This window comes from Anarrhichthys ocellatus, unplaced genomic scaffold, assembly GCF_004355925.1.
Source record: "Anarrhichthys ocellatus isolate YVR2014 unplaced genomic scaffold, GSC_Weel_1.0 scaffold30, whole genome shotgun sequence".
Taxonomy (NCBI): Eukaryota; Metazoa; Chordata; class Actinopteri; order Perciformes; family Anarhichadidae; genus Anarrhichthys; species Anarrhichthys ocellatus.
This window is the reverse complement of record NW_022280060.1, coordinates 223,226-251,120: the sequence shown is the minus strand read 5'-3', so window position 1 is coordinate 251,120 and position 27,895 is coordinate 223,226. Positions and strand designations below refer to the sequence as shown.

Sequence of the window (27,895 nt, the reverse complement as noted above, 5' to 3'; positions counted from 1 at the left end):
TGTGTACTGGTGGGGAATTGAGGTCTTTCCTGTCAGGAGGTGATACGTTGAAGCTGCAGACTATCTCAGCTAAGCCCAAGGAAAAATAAATAAATAAAGAGAGATGGGGTGGCCAAACACTATCCAGCTCATGTGTGTGCCTGTGCACACGTATGATTGTGTACTGTGTTTGTGGGCAGGTGTGCACATGGACATGCGTTTGTCTGTGTGTGTTCGTGTGGGAGAGACAGTAGGAGGGGTTGACTGACAGCCCTATCTCCCACAACACTGTGGAGCTCCATACATCATTAATTGCTGACAAAAAAAATGAACATTCTGCTGTATCCTTTGAGGGCTAAAAGGCCACACTGCCGGCTTTTCCTATTGTAAGCCTGTCTGTGTGTCGGCGTGTGTGTCCGTCTGTGTCAGTCCACTGAACACAGTGTGTAGGTGAGAATTCACCACCAACTTGAGGCTTCTGACCTGTGTGTTTGGTTCAGTGCCACTATGATGGATGACATGGTTATCAGACTCTCGCCTTCAGTATGGAGGCTGTCTTATCTCGCTGTCAAGGTCAGTGGTTACTAGCTTTATAACAGAGTGGCAACCTAGTGAGCTTACTGAAACGCAGCCTATACTCCATCAAACATCTATCATAGTAAACGTCAGAATCAGAAAGGCCACTGTTTTACAACAGACCGAAGAGGAAGCCACCGATTGGACAAATCTGACCCTAGTAGTTCTAAAATTTAAACTATATAGAATTACAAGTATGGGATTATTTGTGGCCAACATTAGCTGAATGTGATGATTATTAGATTTCTTTGTTTATTCAGAAATAATGCCGCCCTGTGTGTGCAGGGTGCATTTCAAATAGATGGGCGTGTGAGTGTGCCAGTCACTTTTACAGCTTGGTTACAGCTTGATTGGGACTAATGTTGAGCCAGCGAATTAGTCTCTCCTATTAGTCCGCGGGGAGTTGATAACAGATTGCAGGCTTTAATACTAAAATAGACTCACCAGAAATGAGCATATACCATAGCTTTGACTGCAAAGTCCACTTATTAAGAAATCTCTCAGTTGTGAGATCAAAGGCACCATTACCCTGCATTTAGTTGGACACCTAGAAATATGAAATGAGGCTTGTTTCCTCTGAACTTGCTCAGGTTTTATCATCTGTCAAAACAACCCTTAGCAGTTAGCAAAAGGGTCCGGATTCGTAAAAAGTACATACAAATATTCAGGAGGTATTTTTGCCTAACTCTGCTTTTTTTAAATACCTCTGAGGGCTTGTTCTCACAGACCATGCTCATGCTTTTTTTTTTTTTTTTTTTTTTAACACACTTCTGCAAAGTTAGAATTTTCTCAGCTAACCTGCTGATCGCAATTTTGGTTTGTTGCCTTCCGGAGGTGCTGCTACAGCTGCTTTGAATCTCATGGGCCAGTAAGATTACTGTCCATAATTCAGCAGTTTCTATTTCCAGGCTACAAGTGACGGCCCTGCTATAGTGTGCCAGAGAAAGTGTGCCCACAGCAATCTCACTCAGGTGCATTGTCTTGGACCTGGGTTTCTGTTGCATTGCCAGAAATTAAAAGATTGTATGAAATACAAATCTTCAACCTTTTCTACACCTCTGTGTGTGTGTGTGTGTGTGTGTGTGTGTGTGTGTGTGTCCACCTTCCAGTGCAATACCTTCACCTCTGTACAGCAATATGGACATCATTACAACAGGCACCAATTAAGTCTTTAAATGTACAATAGGAATGTGAAGGGTGTGGCTGCATTGTTAGCCCTCTCCCTGTGGTGGTAGGGGACAATGCTCAAGATGGTGCTCGTTAATTTGAATGACAATTGCTCGTTATGTGAAACGTAACATGAAATGCTAACCCCTATTTGTTTCAATCAAGTGGACATATCTTACATTGCGACATCAATGTTTCCTGATTGTTCAAGGGAATTGTAGGCCCTTGCTTGAGCTCAACCCCACAGTGAGTGTGTATTATGTGCTGTAAACCCATGTGTTCATCGTAGTGAGCTGGGGCAGAAATCAGAGGTTTATTCAGAGCTATAATATAATCAATGAGTGCATCTTTGAAGATGAGCAGCCTATTTTTAGAATACATGAGGGGGGGTGGCCTTGGTAAACTGAGAAGTGGCTGATTAAAATCCCTTGTAGAGGCTACCCATCATTCAGAGTTGTTATCATGCATGTATTACACCGTATCCACAATGTCAATGGTCACCACAGTCACGGGTAAAACATCTGCGCTGTGAAGGACTTGGCTAGTCCACAATGTAACCAAACCCCAGGATGATGGAAGCAAAACGCACCCAGAGCTCTGTTCAGCCATGCTTTGGTAAGCTGTGTGTAAAAATAGATTCCATTAAGCCCTGATTTTCACGGTGCGGTTGATATGATTTGCTTCCCAATGTATATGGGTGAGTGCTTGCAATAACTCTTAGTAAATATTTTCTCCAATCACACCCTCAAAACGAGGCTAGCAAGAATGGCTCCAGGCTCTTAAGACACATTTGCGGCCAGATGTTAATAGTTAAATGTATAAGGCACAGTAGTTGGATTATGTTTAAGCGTATTATATTCATAAATTATGGAGGAAATACCTCCCATCCATCTCTAGGTGTCCAAGGCTTGAATTGAGAGCAAGGAACGTATTCTCTCCCATCACAAAGAAAGCATGTCAATGGAAAAACCCATTACATTTGCCTTCAGGCTTTTTCCTATTTAACGCTGTTCTCCTTAATGGGGTTATTCAGCAAACCTTGTGGGCATCTTCAACTAATTGCATGTTTCATAAACTGATAAGGAAAAATCACACTGGTCCAGGCTGCAGCCCATACATCTTATTTGGATTCTTGCACTTCTGTAACCATCCAATCAGAGAGCTTAGTTGACTTTACCTCTTATCATCTATTATACCTTCAGCCGAAATGAGGTAGTCTTTAAGCAGGGTTTTGTGTGGGCTACATTTGGTGTACACAAGACACTCCAGTGCTGTGATCCCAGTCATATGCGTGATAAACGGCAATGAGTTTAAATCACAAAATCAGTTATGTTATGTTTCTTTTCAGTGTTTGATGAGGTGAGCTTGTTGTATCTTGTGCCGAATCATCAGCTCGCCCCCTCAAACCCGGCAGAGTACAGTGTTGTGTGTTTGTGTGCGTGCTCATTTGCCATTGGCTCATTTGAATGTGTGTGATGTCGGTAATGAGCAGCCAGAGCTGGCGAGGCATTATATTTGCCGAAGGAAGGAATGAGATGGATTCTCTGCTGGGTGTTTCTCTTTTACCATTATCATCCTGGTTGCCAAGATACTAAACTCCTGGATGCAGCAGCAATTTACATGGGCTTAATGTACCTGTTAGCTTAGACATGCATTCTGCTGCTATTCCCCTTCACCACTGGCACATGCTTAGAGAATCCATCATTTAATAAGCTTTAGATAACAACATGATGGCGGTTATTATGTTTTTGTGCCAATTTGGCACTGCTTTTGGAGCTGTGCTGTTGCCCCTGCAAGTTACAATGACTTCATTCAATTGATTGGATGAGCTACGCAAGAGGGGCAATTTTCTGCTGCATTTTTGATTAGTTTTGTCATTAAGAAAATGAAGGGGAAGAATAACAATTGATCAGGACTCTGGTATGTTATTGAATTAAACCAAATTGTGATGCGTGTGCGCTGCTGCACTTGGATGGTTTTTCTGTAGTTTAATAAGTTCGGAGATTATTGCTACTAATGCTAAACTTATTGTATAATTTGGTTTCCTACTCATTGCCAATGATTCCCCCCCCCCCCCTACCCCCCCCCCCCCCCCCCCCCCCCCCCCCCCCCACACACACACACACACACACACACACACACACACACACACACACTTGTCTGGAGAACATTTCCAGACAATAAGAGCGATTTCTTGTTCGACACAACAGTACCCTCATTTAGCTCCAACTAATTATGCTTAACAAGGTCATTCAGTAACAAGCAACTGTGACAAAAATGACAATGGATGTTTTGGGTAAAGCTCATGCCAACATGTAAAATTAAATTATGTCTTTTAGATTGCACTTGTATGAGTGCTTTTCTCACGATATTCTTTTTTTTTTGTCCCGTCAATCATTTCTCAACATTGCCGACCAAAGTAAATTGAATTGCTGCTTCACACAGTTAGTTACTCTGTAGACGGGACACCAGACTTGAGGCTTCTAGCTGTTAGAAAGCACACCTGTATACGTGATGAGTGATCTATGGACTATAGACTATTTGGTAGTATTTAGGTGGCTTTGTTTTCTTCAAATTTTGCACTTGCAATGAATACAAAAATGTACTATTGATACAATCAGGTGTTTCATGACAACAGAGTTTACATGTTGAGACACATTTCAACACACTAGTAGACAACTAACAACAATGTAGAGTAATGCTTAATGACTGTGCAGTAATTGCTGTTCCTGGCTTTTGAACTGGGCAGCATCATTGGTCCAGTTTCTTGATACCTCAGAAGACATATCAATGATATGACTTTGTAATTGGACACCCACATGTAAACGTATGGTACAAACTGTACAATGAGGTCACAACATAAATATTGATTCGATGAGAAACAGTCAAATAGAACATACAGGAAAGCCAAAGTTAAGCTTGATAACCCTCCAAACGTCCTTGTTGAGAGGAACTAACAAGGATCTCACAGAAACCTGCAGATTCTTGGTCTATATGGCACATGTTTGTCCAACGCTGTTCTTAAGTTATTCGGCAAGTAAACAAGAAGAAAAACTCGAGGAGGAATCAGGAAACTCTAAAACTGTCCTCTGTTCATCATTAAACACAAATTGTTTGGCCCAGCTTACCTTGCACGCACCAGCCACAGCTTTGGATTGTTCGACTGCCTCTTTAAAACTGTATACCAGTATGGACACTCCTGGAGGAATTGGATTGTTTATCACCCTGCTGACCACCACTTCAGTGACTTTAGTGCAACAGGCTTTGAGCCTAGGTGGAGTGAGGTAAATAAGTGGCTCTTCAACCCATGTTGTGCTGTCATCAGCACAGGTTTAGACTCTTGCTGGCTTTTTCTGACTCATGCCTTTCACCGTGTCCTCAAGTCAACCCAGATAGATCCCACACACACTTGGAGGCATATTGATATGTTTAACCGCAGCAATGGTATTTTACTCTTACTGATGTATTCCTATAGAGACCTGACAGTGATTAAGGCAATCTCAGAAGGGAGTATTTGCTCCATCAATAAAAATGACTTACTCAAATCACTGTTATGAATCAGAGACTTGTTCGTGGGCCGAACCCTAAACTGAGCATAATCCTTGCCAAACGGACTGGCGATTAGCTTAACTAAGGACTTGTTGGTCCCTGCCAACAACACACACAGGCTCTGCATTTCAAGCAGATGAGTATTCATTGAATTTCTGTATTCATCCAACCTTCTGCCGCCTCCTCCCATACAAACAGGCAGAAAAATATGAATCCTGAACATTTCTTAATAGTTGTCAGTATTCACGACACTGCTTTGAATAACATACAGTAAAGTTTGACACAATACGGTCTTGCCTGGCATTAAGAAACTCTGCCAACGTAATTGAAAATTGGGACGTGATAGTTGACAAAGTACAGAATTACGCCCTAGGCTACAGGCATTCCCCTTAAACACCTCACATCTACAGTATGCTCCATGAGTCTGGTACGAGAAGGTGTATTGGCGAAAGTGTTCCCTAATGTTCCGTGGTGAAAGCAGAATGCTGAGACTGTTCTTGCTGTACAACCCAGCTCTTTCACCCACACTCTAAAGTAGGAGAGTGAACTGTGGGTGTACCGCATGAATGTGTGTAACACCACGAGACAAACCGTCCTTAAATCAAGCAAGTAAGCACAAATAGGGCACGTAAAGTATGACTAGGCCCAGCATGTATTTATTCCAATATTTGCAGATGACTGAAAGCAGTTAAGTGCTGTGGCAATTGCTTATTTCCCTTTGTCAGGATGATGAATGTGGCCGCACCTATCGGTCTGTGCAGGGGTTCCAATGCCCTCTGACAATGAAGGATTGTCCATTTGTGCCATGGACAGAGCACATCAGAAAGGGCGGATAAAGCGCTGCAGGAAAGCAATAACAAACACCCTCTTGTTACTCTCATTGTTTCTGACAGCAGGATTTTAAAGCATTTCATTTTTCATGTCATTTGCAAGTATTGAAGACCTGACATTTCCCTTGATAGGATCACATATCATTTTATTTTATCAATGTTCAGTAAATATGAGCTAGGTATGTAGCAAATGACCCGATGTCAATGTAAACGCAAAGGCGTCATAAAATACACTTCATTCAAAAAAAAGAAATCCTCTCAAAGTCATTGTATACGATGTTTCATTCATCTTGCCAAAATCTCCATTAGCATGAATCTCCTGGCAGAGGTAATACGATTAATCTAGCTTTTATCCATATTTAATGGTGTTAAAGGGATGGTTTGGGTGCTTTGACTACTATTTACTGACGATAGATAAGTACCTCATACAACCACCAAACTAAAGTCTTTCAAAATTAACATTTCGGCAGCGTTTAAAACACTGTTTGCTCTCCTGCTCGCCAAAGCACGCTACGCACTGACGATTTAAAAAAAGTTGATTTAATTTAAAAAAGCCAACTCATCTAATCTCATTAATTTTTATTTAAGGTGATGAGGTCATACGGCAACAGACATTTAAATCTTCATTTAAAAACCTCAATAGAAGTTATGAATGTAAGAACGAGCACATGGCACATACAGCATGTGTGCGGTTTTATGTTCTTTGAGTACCGAGTGCAGTTCCTGTTAAAAGACGTAATGACACTGTTTATACGGGCTAGAAATCATAACCACACATGACACCTAAAAGTGCTGGCAGTTGTTGAATGAAAGTGAATATAACACAAAACAATACAAACTAAAGACACATTTTAACATTTACTTTTAGTTTTGCAAAGGACACGAGCAGCGGTCTCCTGGATACATGTCCACATTGTCCACCTTGTCCCCTGCTCGCCCCGTGTGCACTATCTCGCTCTGGGTACTACGTCAGTTGCTCTGACCGTCTAATAATGACGCAGCTGGGTTTACAATGGAGTGAGTTGAAAGCCCAGTTCATGGGACAGATTGCAGTGGTAGGCTGTTGGCATTCATACCCTGGCAAATGCTGGTGTTTGTTAAAAAGGCTTAGACACTGTTCAACCTCAGCTGTTGCTGCCAGTTCTAGCTTGGTGACCGGCGACTGTATGCAGTGCCATAATGATCTGCTTTCTGGAAAACTGCTACTTCTCCTCCATGCACTGCCAGATTCACTGTAACTCACTGTACAATGTAACCACAAAATGAGAAAACGTCGCATGTTCTCTTTTAGATCTTGCTGATCATTCAGCAAAGCCTTTCTGGACTCGGTGTCGTCTGAAATGTTTTTGCAGACTTTGGACTTATGGCTGTGATAGAGAGTTAAAACCTTAGATATGTCAAGTAATTCGTTCTTTTGCTGAAACAATGAAAGATTTATCATCTCCATAGTTCTGCATGCTCTTGGTGAGTGTTGATTTGTGCTATTTTGATCATAGTCAAGGGTGTGAAGATTTCTAGTCAATGGAGCTGCGTACCACAGCTGTGAATGAGGGAACAAATCATATCACTCCAGAACATCTTGGATTTAGTTGATGATTAAAAGATGCATTGAAAACAAGGCAAAAAGCCAACGTTTTAATCCTTTGTAAAGGTGAATGAGAAGTCAAAAAGGAAGTAGTTGTTGGTACAGGGAATCAATAAACATGCTAAACATAATACAATATTCCATGCTGGTAACTAGGGCTGTGCAAAAATATCTATTGCCTCGAATCCCTGTGTGTGTTAATGGTGGTCAGTGAGACAACAAGAAAATAATACAGAATGTATTTTATTTTCAGATGAAGTTTTGGCAAGTGCATCTTTGTAAAAATTTAGAATTCAATATGCATGATATATTTTCATATTATTTTTTTTATGGCAAGTGCATTTCAGCTCCGTGTGTTCTCTGCTGAGTGACTATGTGCAATGCAAATACCTTTTGAATTAGTTTTGATGCAATTTGTCCACTGAGTTATCAATATGTTATGTACGTATTAGACTCTCCAGGTGGCACACAGCAAGTTGTATTTTCGGCTCTATTTTTACATTTTTATAAAAAAAAAAAAAATAGAGTATTGCAATATGTATCGTATTGCAATATATCGTATCGCAATATATATCGTATTGCGATACCTATTGTATTGTGAGGTGCTTACCAATACGCAGTACTACTGGTGACATACAGATGGCCTCATTAACTGGTGTTTGTGTATTATTAATGTTATGTTAATCAACGGATATTGTCACACATTGTATTGTACACAGCACAGCACACAGTGAAATGTACAGGCCATGAGTGACCGCACCCCACAGCTGGTCTTGACCGATCCCTCTGGCTTCACTTCCCTCGCACTGCCAAGCCTGCCCGCTCACTTGGGCGCCGAGTGTTGTGGGTAAACTGTTCGGCAGCAGTTTGCCCAACCACGCACATACAGCACTGATGAAAGGGATCACCTCACTCACACACACACACACAAGCACACACACACACTTCAAAGCACAAACAAATGAGGTAGAGGAGTGGACTGGAATAATGATCAGTCCATTTAGAATAAAAATACTAAAGTGTGGCATTAATCAGAGATATTCAAAGATGTCTTCATTTATAAAATCGTTCTTGATCTTTTTGTCACATTAAAGTCTCCGTGGGCACTTTTCTCACAGTTAACCTCGTGCACATCTCGTTCTCACCTCAATAAAACATCACACTCTTATAAAGCCACAGCATATTGACCCACTTTTTAGCATTTCATCTGTCATTTATTCATCTGTCGTTGATAACTAATGTGAAATTCTTTGTCCGTGTGTGCGTGTGTGTGTGTGTGTGTGTGTGTGTGTGTGTGTGTGCTATACATGCACATGTGTGTGAAGAATTGGGTGTAGAAACCAGAGAGAGAAGACTGAGGAAGGAGAGAGGAAGGTTGACAAAGAGAGAGAGAGAGAGAGAGAGAGAGAGAGAGAGAGAGAGAGAGAGAGAGAGAGAGAGAGAGAGAGAGAGAGAGAGAGAGAGAGAGAGAGAGAGAGAGAGAGAGAGAGAGAGAGAGAGAGAGAGAGAGAGAGAGAGAGAGAGAGAGAGAGAGAGAGAGTGAGAGAGAGTGAGAGTGGGATTAGAGGACCTGAGCACAGATGGCTCTGGGAGGCAGATGTCCCCGCTGAGCTGTTCAGGGTAGTCCCTGCCAGCTCAGAAACGGTAACAGAAGTACGCAGAGCAAACAGGCTACCTCAGAGCGGGTGGCTAGATTTGGGAAAGCAGATGCTAAAAACTGCGTTTCATGCTTGGAAATGTCACTAGTACCACTACATCGCAGGAAAACGGTAACCCTCTGAAGAATTGTGTGAAATCCTCCAAAACATGCTCAAAAAAACATTTGGGATGCAATTGTCTTGATTAAAGTCTTGTGTTTTGTCTTTTGAGCAATTCAGCATTTCAGTAAAACACCCAGCACTACGTGATGGATGCTTTGGCATTATAGCTTCTTACGGGACTTCAAATATATTAAGTAGAGCATTAACGATTTGGTGGTCTGGGTTTATAAGCCCTGCACCTAATACTGTTTGTAATGACACAGTAATAATGGAATATTTCTTTGGTCGTTGCAGAGCACTGGAGTCATGCACGAGGCCAGCTGGTCTTTATCAACTCTCAGTCGACACATTGAGCCGGTCTTTACAATCTGACTTTCACTCTCACATCTGATTGACGTGCTACTGTTATGTTGTAGTTTCTTACCATACTTGGTGTCGGCATCTCTTGCCTTGTGCTTTCTCTCCTTCTGTCCACACTGTGACGCTATCTAGACGACCTAGATGCCATCTCAGAATGAATTGGTTTATCGAGAAAATAATCAACGGATTGATTAATAAAGAAAATAATTGGTGGAGTCCTTTGATATTTGGGCCCAGACATGGAGGAGAGAACGTTTTCTGGCTCCCAGGCAATAATATAGCACTACAAACTCTGTGTGTTCTTGTCTGGGGTTTGTCAACCACCCACGGCTTGCCTCAGTTTGATCTCTGGGTCTTTAATACACAGCAGAAATGCGGTTACATGCCATATTCATATTCTCCTCTCCTTCCCAGTTATTGCCTATAATCCCCCCCCCCCCCCTTCTTCTTTCCATAAGGGAGGAATTAGACAGACATGTATTCATGGGGAATGTCAAATGCCAGTCGGTCATCACAGGCTCACAATTGGTGCATTAATAAGAAATGGCAAAAACGTGCGGCGGTGTATGCCTCGCACTGTTTTTTTTAGTTTCAAGGATGACCCAATTGTGCCTCTTCGTGAGACGAGTTTTATAACTTTCCTAAAATGATTTGCTAAATTGTCAGTCTCTCTTCAAGTTGGAACCGCAGGGAGGTGGCAGTGTGGCGTGTCAAACCCTCAGTTATGAAGGACAAGTTAATTTGATTTGGTAGATGCATTGTCGGTGGTCTCTGCATCCAGTAATTACAGTCACTCGACAAACACCATAAGGGACAAAGCTGTGGGCTTCTATAGTCCTCTCTTCCATATTAGTGATGCATGCCGGCAATACCCAACCACAGAGCTCTCCACCAGGAGTCCCAAGGCTGTGTTACAAGTGAAGGTTAACGTCCTGTTAATCGCAGGTGTAAAGGCCATACTCTATTTCTAATAACGGATCTCGGTTAACACTTCAACGTAGTGTTAGCCTCAGAAAATGATGGAGTGAAATATTATTATTGAAAAGAAGGATGATCTGAGAAGACACGGTGAATGGCCATTAATGCTCTCTACTCGGACATTAGGGGTGCAACAGATCGGAAAAAACTCACGGTCCACGATCGTATCACGGTTTTGAGTTATGGATCAGATCAAAAGAAAAAAAGGCGGCAAATATAATTTTTAGAGATGCCCCAATCAGGTTTTTTTTGACACTGATACCGATTGTCAATGAGCCATAACGGCCGATACAGATCGTTTTTTGTTGTTTTATTAATAAAGCAGCTGGTATACAAGGATCCAGATTCATTTTATTCAAAATTCAAAATGTATTTCAACGGCCCCGAAGTGGGCGTTAACGATCAAAATTCCAAATGTTATACTTTTACATTGTTATTGTTATATGTAGAAGTTATTTGCAAAAAACACAGGAATCAAATAATTAGGAAATATAATAGTATACTTTCATTGATAAAACAACAACTTGGTATTAGTTATGTATTATAAGAGCTAGTGTTAGGAAGTTAAAATGGTCAAACATTCCTGTAATATCTATTTTATACTGTATTGCTGTGAAAACAACAGTTTGATCTGTCCAGATCACAGAATAACTTCAGTCCTTTACTCCACTATCAGACATTGAGTGCATAGTGGATCACTGAGCTCACTCTCACTCTGGAGCAGAGACAAACGAGGGCCAGATTACATCTAAAACATTTTCTAAGTGCATTTCTGAAATGAGAAGAGCTTGCAACAATAAAGTGGATTGTGTTATTCAAGAAATGCAACTGTTCCACCGCAGGATGCCCGGAGCCAACTAAAGTAACTGCAGGGATTTAAAATGTGTTTTAAGCCTGCAGCATCTTTCAGCTTCATAAAAGGAATACAGACTCATTCATCTCCTAAGTGTTTGTCACTGTGCGTCATTGCTACAGGAAGTTCAAGTGACAATTGTTTCCCAGTTAATCTGTTCAGGAGGTGTTTACCAGTGCTTTGTTTGGATCCTTTTTAAGATGGCTGAAGATAAGAAAAATGTACGCTGTTCAAGCAAAGGTGCCGGAGTACACTGTGTGTAGTGATCCTAATAGTTATCCTAATTTAACAGGTAATGGTGCCGTTGGCTGCTTAATTGTGAGCTGTGCTGTCTAGCTGGATTGTGAACGTGACATTTAGCAGTATCCGGGTGTGCAGTGGACTCGGTTTTGATGTGAGTGCACAACACAGAGCTCATTCACATATTTATAAGGGGGGATTGTCTGGGGTGGAAAAATGCCTCACCAATTATGCCTCAACAAAGGCTACTGTTCATCCTCTCAGAATTCCAGCACTCAACTCTTTATTCAACCCCTAATTTGTGAGCCCCATTCATTTTCATTCTCTGCGAGCTGAAATGATTCAGTTCATATCAATTCTTGAAGGAAAAAGAAAAAAAAAAAGAATCAATACTGTGAATGAATCCAGAGATTGCTCATGTAGAGCTTTGACCGATTTTATGAACATGAATTCGAAAGACTGGTGTTGACTTATGCTCACATTTGAAATATATGAGAGGAGGAGGAAGCAAGGGGAAAAGGCACGCATGCGAAACAAGACAAAACCATTCAACCAAAGCCATTCAAGCGTGGGTCTCTGCTTTTGGATGCACTGGCAGTGAGAAGGACAGCTGGACCTTGAGGGGACCCAAAGCTGGAGGGGACACGGTGATGCTGTACCGAGGTTGTTGTAATAACTGCTGTGGTAACAACGTGGGGGCTTTGGATGCAGTCAGGGGTCTGCTCCCTCAGTCAAAGGCTCCATCTCAGTGTCATTTCAGACAAAACTGTTACTGAAATGAAAAAGAAAACATTCAGAATAGATCGACTTCTGAGTCTCCACACTTGAGGTGAGATTTGGGAGTTTCCATCAGCGTCGAGACAGTTTTCATACTGTTCTCTGTGTCTGTGATGTTAGGTGTTGGTTTCAGCATTGGATCTGTGTGGATTATAGCTGGAAGGCTTCAAATGTGTCCCTCTGGCCACAGTCGACAGGATTATTTTAGGGATTAAGAGCCTGGTGCTCTGTACCTTGGTTGCACAGCACTACAGTGTGTCCTCATTCTCCCTCATTCCCTCAACACCACATCTCTAAAATACCCAACCTCCAGTAACAAAACCCAAACCTGCACCTATGCTTGAGGGAAAAGGGAGCACCACCGCTACCCCCCCAAAAAAATGAATTGAATTAGGAATAATGGACAATCCTGGTAGACAAACAAAAACAGCAAATCCTCACAATTAAGAAGAAAGTTGCCAGAAGCAAAGTTGTAGGTCTTGGAGTGCACGGACTGTGAAGGCGTTTCCAAGCGCACCTGCTAGTTTGGTTCAAGTACGTAGAGTAGCGCAAAATGCAAAAAAAGCTCGGTGATGGTGAATATAATTCAATCTGTCACATCTCTCCGGGACGCATGATCACAGTAACTCAATACACGAGGAACCGGCTACTCTTGGCAATCAGGTTGCTGTCTGTGTTGTTGACATCGTGCGTAGTAGTGGCACTGAGCTCTGGGGTGGCCTTTGTCAAATCAGAGGCTCATCAACATATCTGTTCTGCTGCCTTCAGATGGCTCCAGGGATTTAATGAACTGACGGAGACGCTTTTCATACACTATAAAGCAAACTGTGGACAACAGATCTCGTAAGATTCATGACACGAGAATAGAATACGTCAGCTCGGGCTTTGTGAAATTGGGATTGGCTAATGACAAACACATGTACGTATCAAGAAAGTAATTGGAAGATTGATTCATAATGACAGATGAGTTAGATGCAGCCCTACATATTACCTTTTCACACATGACTTCTTTAATGTAACTAATGAAGCAATCTAAAAAAAAATAACCACTCTGACAAGACTTTTCACACTCCGATCACACCTTGCCACCTTTCACTTGTGCTTCATCGTGCAGCCAGTCAGTGTGAAATGCATTTCCTCATTTGAGGATTGGTTGGACGGTCGAGCTGTGTCGAGGGCACTGAGTCGTCGTAAAGGTTGTCGAGCTCACAGTGCAGCTACAGTCATTACAGCACCTCTCTCTTTATGTGTGAAGCTGCTAAAATGGAGGGGAACAGCCGCTTTTCCTTTTACATCTTAATGGCGGTATCACAGCCTCCTCATTATACTCTTCAATACCCTCGTTTCATTCAAGCCAGTGAAGTGGGTGCCGCTATTAACAGAAACACAAAAAAGCATTGTTCTTTAAAGCAGATGTTCCACTACAATACAATGATACCGCACACCACTCATTGTCTGACGCACTCCAGTTCAACACTGAGTGGAAAATGAAATATTCCAGGTGGTCTTCTCGGGGGGGGGCTGTGGATTGATTCATACTTCAGTGATTAAGTGTCATTCAACATGCCGCAGGACAGAGATGATACAGGGCTGGCTGTTTTTGAGAGAGTTCAGTGTCGAGTGTTTCTTTCTTCTGAACGATCACAGATGTGATCATCTGTGTCAGACGAGCTGTGATTGGAAGCGGGATATTTATTCTACCTCCGTATAATGTATCAGCCAAGCCACCTCGTGTTGTCCGCCTCTTCCTTCTTAATAACGCTGAACTGTCTCCTTCCTTCACATTATGCAATGTTTTCAGCTTATTGTGAGCCGCTATTTTCTTTCTGTCTCGCCCTGTCATCATGTGCTGAAGGTCTGTCAGCTGACACTTTGTACTGCAGAAGAAATTGTCCCTTGGTCCGCCTAATATGCAAATTAAATGTAGCTTTAATCTGCTTTTTCATTCAAAGTGATCCAATGATATGCCCAGTTAAAGCTGCACAGATCAATAATGTTATTAATAATAGATTAAGAATCCGTGTAGTGTGAAATTGGTCACTTATAGTGACGTACTCAGATTATTATCAACCTGCGGTGCAGTTCCCCTCAGCTCTCTACGGAGCCTTTTAGATTCTCAGCCCGTTGTTTTGGTGTTTGGCTCTGCAACCTCATTGGTTTGGTTCAGTGTCACCGCTCTATAAACCCTTTGGCTTTCAGGATGCTAATGTTGCTCAACGTCAGCTGGACTTTCACCACAATAACTTTATTTAAAAAAACAGTTATGGCTGCTTCATTCTAAATTGGGTGTGGTTGCAGGTTTTGTTTAAATACATTTGCATCAATAGAAAGGGAAAAATAGAAAAAATCTCTACTAATGTATTTATTTGGGAAAATAGGTACAGCTTTAAAGCTGCAGCCTGGCTCGCTGTTTAAACATCCTGTGTGGTTATTATATAACCGTTACATAACAACACATCTCAGACCACAGAGCGACTCATCCAGAAGTGATACAAAAAGTGCTGAATGTGAACTAATACACTGTGAAACATTTGCTATATGTTTGCAAGACGAGATCTGGGGAGTTAGTACCAGGAAGAATATTTACAGGAGAGGAATCTAGCAAACACTTTTATGAAGCCAATAATAATCAGTGTCAGAACGATGCTCCGGTGTTTGACTAGACGGACAACAATCTGCTTCTCTTACCAGCTGCCGTCCTCTAATTAATGGTTTGTCATCATTCTACATTCATTTGAGGCGCTGAAACACCAGTTTATCACTCTCCTCTTTGCACATTGTGCCTAATCACTGGGGTTTGAATTGAACTGTAATTTGTGAGCCAAAATATAAAAAAGAAGAAGAAGAAGCTTGTAATAAGCCCGGTTCCTCCGCAGTCACTCATCAGAGGCAGGGATAAATAAAAGTATCAATTAGTGCATGTTGTAGATGTCAAAGCTGCTCCAGAGTAGATGCTCTGAGGCCTGTGGAATAATTACCTCGGCTTTGTACAAACCACGGGAAGTCTGTTTCCTGGTGGGCTCCCACAGAAAAGGGGCTTGATGAAAGCAAAGCCCCTTTTAGGAGTTAGTGTTGTGGTGCTGATGATGAACAAGGGAAATGTGGCAGAAGAAAGACCGAGCTGATGACACGACTTTGCTGTGGTTTCAGCACATGATTAGCATGTTTGTAACGCTTGTGTTTTTCATAGTATAGTCCCAGCATGAATTTGGACAGAAAGTGTCAAACCATGGGGGAAATAGGAATGCTAAATATTTTTTTTCCTCTCATGGAAATTGGAAAAACAAGACAAACCTACTGGAACCAACTGCTTCAAATATCTTAAAGAACAAAAGGAATGTAATGACTAAAATCCTTGCTTTACGCTGGCATTGAGCAGGATCTGTTCCGGCTTACAATTATCTGTAAATATGACAAGAAGTTAAACAGTCCAGGCTAAATCATCCTGGCGATGATGACACACCTCTCCATCGAGTAGAAACAAGCAGCATGAGGCTTTATTCTAAGGGTAACAAATGTTTCTTTGTGATAATCTGCAGGGAACATACTCAAGTAAACCAGTATTGATCCTCCAGTGTTTGGTGATTTCAGGCAGAACTGATATCAATTCAATTGACATTCAATTCAATTTATTTGTATTGCCTAATATCACAAAATACAAATTTTCCTCAGAGGGCTTTACCATGTTACCGTGATATCTCTAACATCTGTCTCATTCTAGTGAATGTGATTTCTCACGGAACGCCACAACCCAATGATTCATATTGTGACCAAGTGATGACATCTTGATTTGAGGCATTCAACCTCAAGGTGGTAATTCTAGTTGATCACTGCTTTGCACTAACTGCAGCCCATATTCTCCACACAGGGTTGTCAAACTCATGGCAGACCTGTGATGAGTTTCAATGTAGTTCCTGTTCCTATAAGATTGCAGCAAGAAAGGAATCGGCCACAGTAAACAACAACACCTTAGACAATGTGCTAATGTAAAAATGTCCTATTTTGACACAGCTTTGTGAGGAGGCATACAGATACATGCATCTGTACCACTCCTTGGTGTGAGATTACTAAGACAGTGAGATAACAATAATAGTATCGAGAAGGAGAGCGCAAAGACACGCACAGTGATAAGCAAACTGCCAAAAAAAAAGGGGAAAGAACATCAAGGATGGATTCATGGAGATGAAGGAAAATGTCAAACGTCCAATGTTGTCCGGGCGAAGTGTCCTTCCGCCATACGTCTGGCACGACAGCTTAGTTAATTGCAAATCCATCCTTTGGAAGGTGGCTGTGAAAGGTTTGCAGTTTCCTTTTTCACAAACAGCAGCAGCTGTGGTCGGCAGTATATGAAACCATATATGCTGTGAGACCGAGCTGTTCACGAGCTGTAGAAACCTGTCACCAATGAGGTACACTCCAACTGACAGCAGACCACAGCCTCTGATCTTTTTTGAAACAGTAAACTTTTTTTTAACCGCCACCTTTCAAGCCTGCACGGAGTGAATATTTGATTCTGAAAGCACAATTATAGGGTGAGAAAAGCGAGAAATCAATAGCAGCCACACTGGAGAAAACCTTTTTTTTATGGCTTCCCTGGTATACAAGGATATAATGATGAAAGCCCAGCACAGCAAGTTGTTGACAAGTTGTTCACATCAGTGGCTGAGCAGAGGTGCATTGCGCGTTAATGTTCAAGCCTTAAGTTGGCACTCTCAGCGGTCCCACAAAAGTGTCCTAAATTATGAGTCACTGAAGGCCTGCGTTGGCTGAGGAAGGTGGCAAGCCTCGCTACTCTTTGAAGCTGCTTCTCTGAAAGGCAGAGAAGGCTTTTAAAATGAGCTTTATTCAAGTCAATTTATTACATTTTTACAAAGGTCAAGTTTCGATAATCATGAGAGCTAAATTTCCGCTTGACTTTTTTGTTGTCAAAAACAAAAAAACAACCGGTAACGATGTGAAGCTTGCCTTGAGGCTCCTTCAGTAAATCCTGCCTCGGGGCCAGGAGCACCGCGGCTCAGGTGGTCAATGGGCTAACTAACCGACTGGTCGGTGTGGAATTTCCACAGGACCCTAGACTTCTCTCTTGTGTTGTTTTTATTACTTTCCATACTCTATTTGTTTGCCACCTATTTGATACAATACCTGTATGGCAGTGCCTTGCATGCTGTGGGAAACCAGCCTGGACTAGACCATTGTCCTATACACACTTTCCCGTCAGACATTTTCTTGGCCTAGCGGTTAAAGAGCTTTGTGGTTAGTGCCAAACTGATTTCCTCGGTGGCTTTACTACCGGTGCTGGAAGTCTGCACGGCATGTTGACAACAGCTAAAAAAGGGACAAACTCTATTGCCTCTTCTGCTACTCATTATCACAGTATTTGTCACACAATATGATATGTTTTCTTACGTCAAAACAGCATTAATGGTCATTAAAACAAGTGCCTTCTGACTATGGTGACCCCCAGCCTCATCATGTCTCACAATGTACTGACTTTGTCTGTGCAATTAGCTTTCAAAAGTGAATTGCGTTGAGCTCGGTAATGGTCACACAGGAATGAGAGTGTGATTGGAGAATTCAGCCTTTTTAAGAGCCAGGGATGTTTGATTGTGTGCGGCTCCACTGAAGGCTGTTACCTTCCATTGATGATCACATTGAAAGGCTTTGTGCAGATACAGCCATGAGCTGTAATTTTGAAGTAAAAAAAAAAAAAAAAAAAAAATGTATTTAATTTCTTTGCACCTTTGGTCTGACGTATGCTCTCTTTATAAGTTCTCAGTGGCCATGATACTCACAGTGCATGATACCTTTTAACAGACTGAATGTGTTCTAAGTCGCAGGTTAGAGGTGCTCATACTCAGTTACGTAACTATAGAACCAATCTCTTCACAGCTGTGAAAGGCCAACATCCCCATTACCGTGACATGACACAGTGGAAGTGGAGCTAAGTTGTTTCTTACATTGTATTCACCGGGGTAGGATGCAACAAACTATGTTAAATGTTGAAAACCGAAAGACTTTTTCAATATGAATGTTGTGAAGCCATTAATGTGGGGAGACGCACTCTAAATAAAGTGCTTCAATATAGATCTATGTTTGAGAAACAAGACCTTTTGACTTCTTGATGAAAAGAATGTAGCAGTAAATGTCTTTGCCCAGTTAGAAGATCCGTCCTCATGCACGACTATTACTCACGGCTCTGGCTATTTTAGTCTCGTGTCAAATCCAGTCTCACAAGCTGTCACAGGTTGAGTCACACTCAGGTGCTGAGGGTTCTGTCTCACTTTCTGGCACATCACACATTCGTGCCGATAACTGAAATTTGATACTTCATTTAAACCATATGCTCTCTGGTCTTGCATTAAAAAAAAAAAAATCGATATCATTTACAAACACACAATCCTGTGCTGACAGCAATAATTGCCTGCCCGAGACGGAGAGACTGCTTATTGCAAGAGAGGCGACGGCAATATCTCCAACGGACGAAGAGGAGTATTGAGTCAGCAAACAAGACAAATTCAAAAACGTCTGCTTTACTCGGTTGTTTTTCCAGAGCCTGACAGCGAGTATTTATCCTGCTCTGACTGAAGTGTCTCTTGTCACTCTAGGTGCTACCTATTGGATGGGATCTCTAAAGGAGCCTGGCTGAACCGCTCCAGCATCATATTCGCAGGGAACGACAAGTGGTCCGTGGACCCACGTGTCTCCATTGTGTCCAGCGTCGGAGACAAACACGAGTACAGCCTTCAGATACAGAAAGTGGATGTTTCGGACGACGGCCAGTACACGTGCTCCATTCAGAGTGAGCGCAACCCAAGGCCAAAGCTCCTCAGCCTAATTGTAAAAGGTGCGTATAGGCAGTCTGTGTTGACCCTTGTCTGTCTGTTTGTATGTGCTAGTATTACATAATAATTACTGATGGATTCCACTTGATGGGCTGGTGCACCACTTTGAAAAATGATTGTTTTTTTTCTGATGTCTGTCCTTATTCCACGGAATTTTCCACGGTCTTGTGGGTCCATGTACCTAATGGCCACATGTGTGTCTGGCAACCATCAGTCCTTCTCTTATGGTTGGAGTAAGAACAAGAGCGCAAGCTATTTTTGTATGAAATGATAAAACAAAATCTTTTCAGCAGAGAACTTTTGTTCTCCGGAGGCAAACTTGACGTTGCCGGGTACACTCTGTGCCTGTGGGCAATGCAACACAAAGTAGGAGCGTGTTGGTTTAAATGACTGGAGGCAGACTGTGTAGCTTTAATCAGGCTTACCTGGGTTTTGTAACTGAATCTTAAGAATTTGGTATAGTTATTGATATGCCGCGTGTGTGTCATCGCTTTAGTGTTACAGCTTTTGAATTTCCGCCTTCAGCATAATAAAAGTTTCATTGAGCACTTGAGAGGCTGCTCAAATTGGGCTTCATCTTGTGAATCTCTGTGTTTAACAAGGTCAATAGGTGTATTTTGCCTTTTATGGGACATTAAGAAGGCTGTTGTGGGCACAGAGAGCTAATTGACAACAGCATCCTAATTGTTGGGGTAATAGGGTGGCGGCTGCGTTTGTATGCTAATACCTCACACGATCGTCGATTAGCAGCGAGAAAGCAGCCTCACTGTAAATCTATCTTCCATGTGCCATGTTCTATTCCTCTAATAGGTTGATGCAAAGGTTCACAGCGCTCATGGTCCACTTGGCTCTGCACATGTTTGAGCTGTTAAGAGACAAATAAAAAACACTTTTTTACGCTCCATTTTAAATTTCCCTATTTATTTCACAACATAGTGTGATGACCTGCATTCACTGCCCACTGTTAACACCCTTGTTGTATCCCTGATCAGATGTATTACAAGTGCATACCGAGTTATTCTCATTCTGTTCAAGCCACGGTTAGGGATTCTAACATACGGTTTGAATTTGCATACTTTCACACAGCCAGCACAGTATTAATAGAAGAGTTAAGGGCCAGACTAACTGCTTGGAGAAGTGTGAGCGGTGTGATATGTGGAAACTACTCTCCAGCTGGTATTGCAGTTACAACATATGGAGCGAGCTCAGGAAAATTATTTTACGGGGTGTGATTATACATGTTTGTTTTGTTTGGTCCAAAACATAATTCTAAGTGTTTGCTTTGTCTTTGTGTGCACTGCCCTCTGTGGAAAAACATGAGGGAGACGAAAAGAAAAGTCACATCAATTCACAAACAACTGTGTTTTGGTAAACCTGTCATCCTGCGAGGTTGCAGAAAATAGTCAAAACAAATCGTCATTTCCCTTCTCAGGTGTTCACAGCTTTCCGGAAAACGCCAACAAATAGGACACCATGAGCAACGACCCTGAAAGCAGCGAGCCCTCCGCTCATTTTGTTATTCCATGTTTTCTATGCTGATGGCTATCATGTGCCAACATCCAACTCCTTGCACTGTGCTGAGTGGGAGTTGGGTGGTGCTGTGGGTTTTAATTTGTGAACATGCCCAATTACCGTTCAAATCATTGTGTTTGTGTACGTGGTTGTCGATTAAACTGGTCGGGGAACATAGGCTGGTGAGGTTAACAAGCCTGTCCCATTATCGGAGGGTCACAGCATTAAAACCTCTGTCATTTGAAAGTATCCTTCACGAAGACGCTGAACGTTTTCTGCCTCACTTAGTGTTTGTTGATGTAGATGCACATTAGCTCAGTGCCTAAAATCAGCACACGTCAACTTGTCAGAGCACCACGGCCTCTTCAGCTACAGCGGCTGTCCCGTAGCTGAGAGGTCGCAGGGTCAACCTCTTCAACCGCTAACGTGTCCATCAAAAGCCATATGTCTTGTCAAAGGTCCTTCGAGCAAGCGGCCCTTCCTTTTCCACAGCACCGCTTTCTTTCTCTAGTTTTTCTTGCGGGGAAGCCATTTGGAACAGTGAATGGACAAAGTAACTTAAGATTTTATCACGTTTAACAAAGATAAATCAAGGAGAAGGAGCACTGGTATCATATCAGCACTTGGCAACAACTGATGGCCTTAGTTTAGGGACCAGGAGAGAAACACGTATAATGGTGTATCCCCAGATGTTGGTGTTTATCACGAAGCTAAGATGGTTAGAACCTTATGACAGGAGGCATTACAATCTGAAAGGAAGCCGTAAACTCACTATTGATGCGTCCAGGGATTGCACCCTTTTTTTTCTCCTTGATAATCAGAGGTGCTGCATCCCAAAAGTGTGTGTGTGTGTGTGTGTGTGTGTGTGTGTGTGTGTGCGTGCGTTGTACATTTAAAGAGTAACCGCACACTTAAACATGTTGTAAACTAAATGACATGACTGTACTGTGATGAAAGAGGGTTAATATTGACATTTCCTACAAAATAAAACAAATCGTATTAATCTGATTATGTTACCATGCACACATGGCACTACTCCTACACCAACAACGTACTATGTATTACGTATTCTCACACCTTAGAATGCCTGCTGTGAGTATCAAAGCTCGCTCGTGACCTGGCTGTTTTATTTTTTTATTTGCACTAACTAGAGCTGTGGTCATAGTCAGTCTTTGAATGCCCTCGCTGCAACATATTTGAGTCTTTTATATCTTATCACCAGACTTTCGGAGGACATTTTACTACATCTTGAAAATACAATGAATATGCCACTTTAAGGACTCCATTGACAGAAACAGTCATTTTACATTCAAACTCTACAGGAACAAAACAAAAGTCTTCAGTTAGTCTTTCCACTGTTCCAACAATCACCAACTCCGGTACCTTTCTACAGCGGCTGAGCATTACTACTTTAAAAGATGTACAATAAGCTGCTTAGAGCATTGGGAAGTTAAACAGGTCACAATTCACTCTCTATTATACATTACATTTGTCTGTGAAAACATGTCTTTCAAACTTATTTATTCAACTGTCGCCAACATTTTTATTTCAAAAGATTACATTTGAACACATGATAACGTTATAATGTGCCTTTGCCAAATACTCCTTTTACTCGATGCAATCCCTGTTAACGCTAGCTTTTAGTTACGTTATTAAACCAAGCACGACTGTGCTGCCTACCGGCTGCTAACAGACAACAGTTCACTAGCTCTCTCTGACGATTTCAACACAACTTTGTTGTTCACAATTAAGCATTATCAGGAAATCATTCATTGCATGTATTTACAGAATATCACCAACAGCATGAAGCATTCCACCTGCCCAAACACAGAGTTTACTTGCCCCTGTGTGCAAGCATTGAACCCTGCACATAAGATCAAACACGAGTTTTACGTTCCAATTTGTCAAAAAACACATTTTTATTGGGGGGGGGGGCAGTTAAATGGCCACCTTTGGGTCCCCGGGGACTCTCTACATTGAAACCCCATCAGCATCACTGTGCTAGGATAGATTTGTCAACATAATTGGCTGTACGATGCCCCATCCATGTCAACTTGCTTGATTCCTGTACTGTGCTCCAGCTGTCCTAATTGCCTCATTGTCCATCTGTTTTCAAACAGTGGACCTCTTTCCTAATGTACAGTCCTGCGAGTGAGTGGACTGGTGATAGGCTGAGTATACAATTAATGACATTCACGCTGACAGTTAGCAGAGATAATGTCCCTTTACTTCTGCTTCAGCGCCATTTTAGGGGTGCACCGCGCCTCTCAATATATGTGTGATAAACTGCAGTCAGCTGCTTGGCAGGCAGTAATGGTCACTACAGGACCATCATGTTTTTGTAGATGTTCCCTTTCTGAAGTACATTCTGTAATGGGAATCTTACCAGGGGGTGTTTCGGGTCATGGCAGCTCCTCACCACTGGCCATATGGCCACAATCAAACCGAAGCTAATGTGCCCGCTGTCAGCTTTATAATACAGTTTGCCATGCCCAGAATTCCTGATGGATGTGACCTAGTGGCTGAAATCTGGCAACGGTTGCACCTACAAATACCAATTGTTGCACTACGGTTCACAAATGTGACACGCAGAAACAAGCTTTATGTGGTTAAATACAGCTTAGAAATAACACTGTGTTTTGTAACACCTGACCAGCAGCATACTTATAGCTTCATCATAACATATGAAACCAAGCCTCGAAGCCAGAATAATAATTGTGCAAAAATATCACAAAGTGACAACAATAAAAATAGAAGCAGTCACTGAGATGATAATTGGGGAATGTAACAGTATGAAAACAAAGTTGAACATAGTTTGATGTGCTTTGTTGCTTTTCTTGTTGATGGTGTTATGGTTGTTTTATCTGACTCTACTGTGGAATCATCAGGCAAATGGGTTGCCAGCCATTGAGACAGACCTGTGAATCAGAGTGTGAGCCGCAGGCAGGAAGTATGTCGAAATACAGATGACTCACTCCAGCTGATGAATGCCTGCGGTCACGTCTCTGATAGGGTTCTCAAGGTAGTTAAACATTTGGTTCATTATATTGTCAGCTGGTCTCGTTTCTTTATTCCTGTGCGGGAGCCACACATCTGTGCTGTAATGGCACCTTCGTAACGTCAAAACCATATTGTACTTTTGTTTATGTTGCCCTGTGTGCTGTGAATCATTACCTGTCATTGTGCGGTACTTGTGTACACATGCTTAAGCCCACTCATGGAGAACAGAGGGATTTCTTTACAGATGAGAGATGTAGCAGGGAAGCAGCCCTGTCATGTTGCAGAGGCTTCTGGGAGCATGCTGTTCTTTCATCTGCTGAAAGGGAAGGGAAGAAAAAAAGCTGCACACTTTAATCTGGGCTTTTCAGTCCGAGCATACAACGTTTATTAATGCTGTAACACGAATGTTACAGTTGAAGTAAAAAAGGATTTCATGGCATTGGATTTTTTGGCACTTTTGCTTCGCTAGGCAGTGCACCATGAGGAGCAACACAGGAAATGGGAGCAAGAAGGGATTACTGTGTTTGTATGTATATGTATAGAAATATGCAATATTTCCATACATATACATCCATTTCCGGTGCATGATAGGGCCCTTGACCAGCTCATCCTCCGAGCAGTTATGCTGAAATGTGCATCTATGTCAGCAGTGCTGGGTGGTCTTTTTCTGTGTTCGGTCATTTCATCTAAGTTCTGCCAATGCATATATTTAATGCAACAATTTATTTAACTGATGATGAAGATGTAAATATAATGAGCACATTGCTTCATAATTCCCTAAACCAGGGATGACTTAGTGGTTCGGGAACCCATTGAAAGTTCTAAAACTACTAAAAAGTACTCGTGCTAAGCTAAGTTTAAGTCACTGTCCGTGCATTTGTTTCCCTTTGTTTTGTCCTCACTGTATCAGCAAAAATGAACTATTAATGACAATGGGAGATAGCCATTGGTTTTGCCACTGGAACAACACATATTTCTTTCTAATCGCGTCCCATGGGGGGGTTTCTCTTTACCTGAGCATTACAGCAGTTTTACAGCAGCAGGAATTTCTCGTTATCGTCACAACTTCCCAACACATGAATAGATATGACTGTGCCTGCACACTCATGTCTCAGGATCATTTAATCTCCGCGTGACATTTATCCCCCTCAGAGACCTTGTGTCACTTCAACAAGCTTCATTGCAAACGGCGCCCAAGAGAAGTGAGAAAATTGTGGCATTCAAAACACACTATATCTTTTTCTTTTTTCATGGAATAAATCCAAAGCGTTATATACTGGTGGTGGAAAAAATGTAATCCATTAAGTGAGAGTCACTATGATACACCAGCAGATCCAAAAAAACCTAAGGGAATTGAAATGTTCTTAGGTTTGTACATATCTTAGGTTTGTACATATGCAAAGATAAGTACAACTCATATTCCAATAATACATACATATTGCAAAACTGTAGAATAATTTGGGGCGTAAAAATGTTTATCACGCGGCACAGCTTGAGATCTACCAGTGCCTAAATGGGTCTCTCGGGTAATCTCATCCATAAGCAATAATCATCAGGGCCATCGGGGTCTGCTGAATTACTAAGAGGGTCCATGTTTCCCACCAGGTACATTTGGCACAGGTAACTGCCGAGCAGTTAAACCCTTCCTTTGAATACTTGACTTAACAAGATTAAGCTAAGTGGGTTCTGCCTTGTGGCCGTGCACTGATTACTGAGTAAAGCTGCCATATCAGTGACATCACAGACAACCCGATATGAACTGGGACCATTACAGACTCCTGGTCCACATCAGCCCCGCTCTCTTCCTCTTGTTTTACTGCTCTACTGCACCCCTGATCTTCATCTGCACATCTTCATCACCACCATGCACACACACTGACCTATTTACAGTCTATCGTCCGGAGCATTATCTGATGTAGGATACAGAGGGAAGAGAGATCGGTATCATCTCCTACACATCACGTGACTGTACCCTCCTCCTCCTCAGCGGCCATGCTTTTTCCTCCCTCTCTGTTAATTAAGATTGTAGATGTGATAATGTATTAAATATGCACAGCACCTCTCATCTAAGAATATCTTGTCACAGTGAGGAAGAGGGGGGAGAGAGGCATACTTCCCTTCAGCAGTGACTGCTTACACGGGCACTGGTAATGTGGTTCTGCTGAAAACTGGGCCAGAATGCTGAGTTTAAAAATTCACTCAGAGAAATCTTGCTGACATATTGTAGTGTGGATCAGTGTATTATTTATACAAAGTGCATGTTAGCAGCATGCAACACACTACCAAACTAACAGCAGCATATCTGTTTAAGGTTTTATGTAAGACTTTTATCGATGCGGCCGTGTGATGGAGCTCTTCAGAGAGTTAACATTTTCAACAACAAAAAAAAAGCGAGACATAATCCCGTATGTGATGAAAATGTTTTGGACGTTAATATGGATCAGAGCGGATCCACAGTGAAAAGTCGGCGCCCACGCCCATGGAGTGAGTGAGTGTGGGAAGAGAAGTGAAACGGAGGGTCGTCGCTCCTCTCTTTGATGTCAGCGCAGAGATAGAGTGTAATTACAGAGTGCGGCATAATAAGGCCCAGGAAATCTCAGTTTAATCTAAATATGCGATGTCACTCTCATTAAAAGAGATAAAATGTTCTCATGACCTCAGTCCGAAAATACAGTGCTGTCAACTGCGCTGTGACACAGGAATTAACCCGGAGATTTAACACCTTCTCAGTGGCATTCCTCCCTCAATTTACTGTTTCCTCCGGAGTATTCGCTATATCAATAATATAAAGTTTAAGCATAATTGCAACCCAGCTCTACCTTTCTCTTTATTCAATTAAAAATAGATTGCACTGCGTGAACATATTGGTTAAACAATTTCCCATTTAAACTTGACGTCGAGTAGCTTAAACAGTGTAGTGTTACATAAGTCCTCTATATTTCATTGAAATGCAGCGGGACATTTTGTCAATAGTCTTTGTGACTCACCCAAAGATGGAATTGGATGCTTGCTATTAGACTTGCAATTTACTATAATAGCCTATAAGTGTTGTAAAAAAAAAATGCACAACTCAGGAAGTCAATCTTCTAAATGAGTCGCCACTTCAGGGATGAGGATTCACCGACAGGTGTGCAGACTCTATTCCTCAACATGTATGTGAAGTGGTTATTGTAGTTCACTCAGAGAGTTTTGGGCTTAATCCCCCTCTCGTTAATCCCCTCTCACAAAAGATTTACATGTACAGTGTAATATGTCTCCTAGAGTCATTTGTAAAGCGGTGTGGAGAGGATACCACAAATGTTATAGTCGTTAAGCATTTGAACTTCATCAATATTTGAGACCAATTGTAAACTAAAAGCTCAACATTCTTCATGCCATCGCTCTACACTCGTAGGGATGCACAATTACACTACATTTTATCGAAATCACAATATGGCCTAGTGCTATTTTCAAATCACAGGAGAGGCCGTATTGGTTAAATGTGAATACACACACAATGCAGCTCCTCACAGGCCAATGATCGGTCCGTGCTCCGGCTCAGCGGGCACAAAGGCATAACATGAAGCCTGAGATGATGGATTCTCGTGAGATCATGAGAATCCAGCTACAGTGAAAAGTAAAGATGTCCTGGACTACACATCGTATTCTACAGACAGACTTTGTTTTGTATGGATCTTCATAACAATAACACAATTAAAACAAAGAAATAACACAAAATAAAAATCACAATATCAGTCAAAATAATTCCAATTGAAACATATGCCTAAACGTGCATTACAGCTACAATTAAACACCTTTCACTGTAAATATTAGTGAAAAAACAGATAATGATTATGAGGTTATGGAGCTTTCCCTAGTTTTCACTGATCTACTGCAGTATTTGTAAA

At 41.8% G+C, this 27,895-nt stretch overlaps 1 protein-coding gene across 3 annotated transcripts in view; it reads left to right on the top strand.

Annotated features, from left to right (window-relative positions):
* The window catches only part of negr1 (neuronal growth regulator 1), a 126,647-nt gene that overhangs the window by 17,464 nt on the left and 81,288 nt on the right, over nt 1-27,895 (top strand). For all 3 annotated transcript variants that reach the window (XM_031864007.1, XM_031864008.1, XM_031864009.1), the window contains exon 2: nt 19,260-19,498. In XM_031864007.1, coding sequence (XP_031719867.1) covers nt 19,260-19,498 — 239 coding nt within the window. The remainder of the gene's footprint in view (nt 1-19,259; nt 19,499-27,895) is intronic.